The sequence below is a fragment of the Triticum dicoccoides genome, chromosome 4A (assembly GCF_002162155.2).
Source record: "Triticum dicoccoides isolate Atlit2015 ecotype Zavitan chromosome 4A, WEW_v2.0, whole genome shotgun sequence".
NCBI classification, from domain to species: Eukaryota; Viridiplantae; Streptophyta; class Magnoliopsida; order Poales; family Poaceae; genus Triticum; species Triticum dicoccoides.
In genome coordinates this window covers 588,321,263-588,325,025 of record NC_041386.1, presented here as the reverse complement: position 1 = coordinate 588,325,025, position 3,763 = coordinate 588,321,263, and the positions used below count along the sequence as shown (strand labels likewise).

Genomic DNA, 3,763 nt, shown 5'->3' with positions numbered 1-3,763 from the left:
GTTTTGCAAAAAAAAAAGAATAAAAAAAATTTCAGTACTGGCGCACTCCATGTCTGGTGCGCCATTACTAGTTAGAACTAGTAATGTCGCACTTCGGTAGGATGCGCCATTAGTATGTATGTAAAAATAAAAAAAAATATCACTAGTGGCGCACCTATTTTCTGGTGCGTCATTAGTGTCTTCCATATTAATGACGCATCACCAACTGATGCGCCATTAGTATATAGTAGTGGCGCACAACTTCCCTGATGCGCCATTAGTGTCAATCCTATCTATAGCATTTTTTCCTAGTAGTGTAACCAACTCAACCACAGGTTGATTCGCACCACTTCTCATCAGTTGGAGTGTATTATTGAAGCACACTTTGTAATCATTGTTGTAATTATATTTATCTCCACTTAGGCAAAAAAAACCCACAAAAACTTTCTTAGAAAAGAAGCCGAAAAAACGAAGGAGGGCTCTTGTGTGGATACAGCGGGGTGCCCACAGCATGAACAATACTACCCGATTACCCAATTCGGCTGGGCACCACCACCATCCCAACCCCACTGTGTGCGCAACCGGTAGATAAGAGCCGCCCCCGCCCGCCCGCCTTGCCCGACCGCCCACCTCTGACTCGAAGCCGCCACCGCCGCCTGCGACGAGCCCCCAACACCCCACACCCGGCGAGGCGAATTCAAATCTTGCCGGGACACGCACTCGCTCGCCTCCCAACCCCCACCTCGGACCCGGTGGAGCCCTTCGGATTCGCGCGCGCACGCCCCGTGGGCAGATCGGGTTGGAGGCCGTCGACGCCGCGGCAATGGCGGCGGAGGGCGGTACTGGGGCCGCCGACAGGGTCGCCATTGGCGTCTGCGTCATGGAGAAGAAGGTCGGGATCTCTCCTCTCTCTTCCCTTCTCGGTGTTCCACCGTCTCTCAACCCCCCGTCGCTCCGACCCTCCGACCCGCCGTGATTTTTTTCCGTCCTCTCGATGTTCCCACGCGAAGCTCCAGAGTTTCTGCTCTGACCGCCTTTTCCGATTTACCTACCCCCAGGTGTACTGCTCCCCGATGGAGCAGATTCTCGAGCGGCTCCGCGCGTTTGGAGAATTCGAGGTACGCACGCGCGATTCCATTCCCCTTTCCCACGCCCGTATTCCTCCGTAATCCCCCCCGCGCCATCAGTTTGCGAAAGCGGAAACGAGTGTACCGCGATTGAAGCAAGCTAGCCAGCCAGCCACGGAGATTGAGTGGACGGCGGAGAATCGCATGTGATGTGATTTCTTTTTCTCAGATTTTTCGAAATATCTTATTGCGAGACATCCGTGAATCTCTGCGGATACCGATTTATTCTGCATCTTTTGTTTGAATATAATATACACGCGGTCTCCATCATGTCATATGTGGTGGTCGTTGCTTTTGCGGTCTGTCCCCGGATTTCCGGGTTATGGCAAACAGGCCCCTCAACACGCACTTGATATAATTGATCACCGCAGGACATGAATCTTGACAAATTTTCTTGCGTGGTGGAGTGCTTTATTTGGACTATACTACTTTAAGCACCGTAGTCGGCAAAACTGAATATTCGCGCTTCAGTGCTCGACATTCTTATAATTTTTGTACCAAATGTTGACTCATGGTACGGGCGTACTATAAGCTACGGAGTGATGGCTGGATATGGTTCCTCAGGATTCCCTGCCAATAAATAACGCCTAGAATGCAACGGGAATTTCAACTTTTGGTCAGATCTGGTCTACTACCACGTTATATTAGTTCATTTGATACATTGGTATCTCAACTTTCCTGGGGGGACCACGTCATTGACCATCCATCCACTTTATTCCAAGGCTGGCCCTGGCCTAGTACTAGTTGGAATAGTTCGTCATGTTTTATGCTTTGTTATTACTAGTACAGTATAATTCAAGCAGCCGCACATGCTTCTCTCATCCATTCATTCATTGCTTTGATCCGGCCATCATGATATGTCTCACATTCTCATGTCTATCTATGGAAGGTGCATGGTTACTACTTACTAGCACCTCCGTGACACTGCTGTCGAACTCTTTTTTAACGGAAATATCGAACTATTCCTCTTTGATGCTTCTCCTGTATTGTGAAGACCTATTAATTCTTAAATAGTTTTATGAAACTTGTTGACACATCCACACTGTATTATTTTGGTCTTTTAATTAATTTCGTGCTATCTCAGTATCACTATCGTCTAACGTAATTAATTTTAATGAGCTTCACTTTGTTAATTTATCTTTTTTGCCATATTTAAATTTCTGGTTCTACTTCAGGGGTAAGGGTAACCTTGCCTGTTGCTGGAGCCTTTCAGAGTTCAGACCAGTTATCACTCTGCATTTCATTTAACTATTTTGCAGATCATAATATTTGGAGATAAGGTTATTCTCGAGGACCCTATTGAGATGTATGTAATGAGAACTCAGGTTATTGATAGCTTAATCATTGTTCATTTTTAGTAGAGGTCTATCCATATTACATCAGTACACCTTTTGACTGAAGGCCATAAAACATAATGCGTGTGAGCCTGTATGTTTACTAGTAACATCTCACTTGGCTACAATTGATTTTCAGTTGGCCAAAATGTGACTGCTTGATTGCCTTCTGTTCGTCTGGGTTTCCTCTTCAGAAAGCTCAGGCTTATGCAGCTTTACGAAGGTATGGTTGGATTTTCTCTCTATGCTTGTTCTGTAGGTCCAGGCATATCTTCATGTTTTATCAAACACCTTTGTTTCAAGGTATAGCGTGCCTGAAGACTAGTGTCTCATGTTAATCTTAATGTATCTTGTCTTAATGTTGTCCTCGCAAACATTTATGCTGGTTTGAACATCTAGCACTAGGAACATAAGAGTAGAGCATATTCAAACTATTTGGTATTTTGCTCATTTCTCAGTTCTTAACTTATGTTCTGATTAATGTTTATATACACACATACATGCTTAAGTGAAGGGCTTATGTTCAAAGTTTTGCTAATTGATCTTCAATAATGTTATGGCTTCTAAAGTATTTTGAAAATTTCTGTATATATCTTGACACTGTCAGTCAAAACACACAACAAACAATTACATTATTGATCCTGTAGGAGAGCAGATTAACAGTCATTGCCATGCTCAGTGAATGTGAGTTGATCAAAAGAAAGCAACGAGAAAGTGGGACTTTCACTTATTCGTGCAATCACTGCAATATTTTTGCTACTAAGTTACGAAATAGAACTTGAATAAGTATTACCTCATGTTGTAAATGGCAAAACCTTATCTCTGAAGTGGACAGAGGTTACCTTCTCTGTTTAATATTCTTGAGGTTAGTTTGTTCATATCTTCCAGTTAACCTGTATTCTCTAACACCAATTTTGTTTTGTTTGACTGCCAGACCATTTTTAGTGAATGAACTTGAGCCGCAATACCTCCTTCATGACCGTAGAAAAGTATACGAGGTACTATTTCCACTGGAGAATTCATTCAATACCTTCTTTGGCACACAGTAGATCAGAGTCTTCATTCTGTGATCAAATACACTCCAGCGCAACTTATGTATTTTTTCTGCATGTGCTTGTGTTCAATGGAGATATTTTTCTGCATTTGCACAATTGTCCTATAAAGAGCCTTCTGACCTTCTCTGTCAGTGAAGTAGATATTGTCTCCATGTGCCAGCGACATGAAAACTCTATTTTCTGGATTAATGCAAGTAGTATTGACAACATGCAGATTATCATTGTTGGCAACCATATTCATGTGCATTTCTCTTACTGGATTTCACCA

At 43.3% G+C, this 3,763-nt stretch overlaps 1 protein-coding gene across 1 annotated transcript in view; it reads left to right on the top strand.

Annotated features, from left to right (window-relative positions):
* Nucleotides 1-589: 589 nt before the first annotated feature.
* LOC119287033 (inositol hexakisphosphate and diphosphoinositol-pentakisphosphate kinase VIP2-like) overlaps nt 590-3,763 on the top strand; it is a 26,584-nt gene continuing 23,410 nt past the window's right edge. Inside the window, exons 1-5 of the mRNA XM_037566519.1 lie at nt 590-871; nt 1,038-1,097; nt 2,366-2,412; nt 2,580-2,663; nt 3,375-3,438. Coding sequence (XP_037422416.1) covers nt 803-871; nt 1,038-1,097; nt 2,366-2,412; nt 2,580-2,663; nt 3,375-3,438 — 324 coding nt within the window. The 5' untranslated portion in view covers nt 590-802. The remainder of the gene's footprint in view (nt 872-1,037; nt 1,098-2,365; nt 2,413-2,579; nt 2,664-3,374; nt 3,439-3,763) is intronic.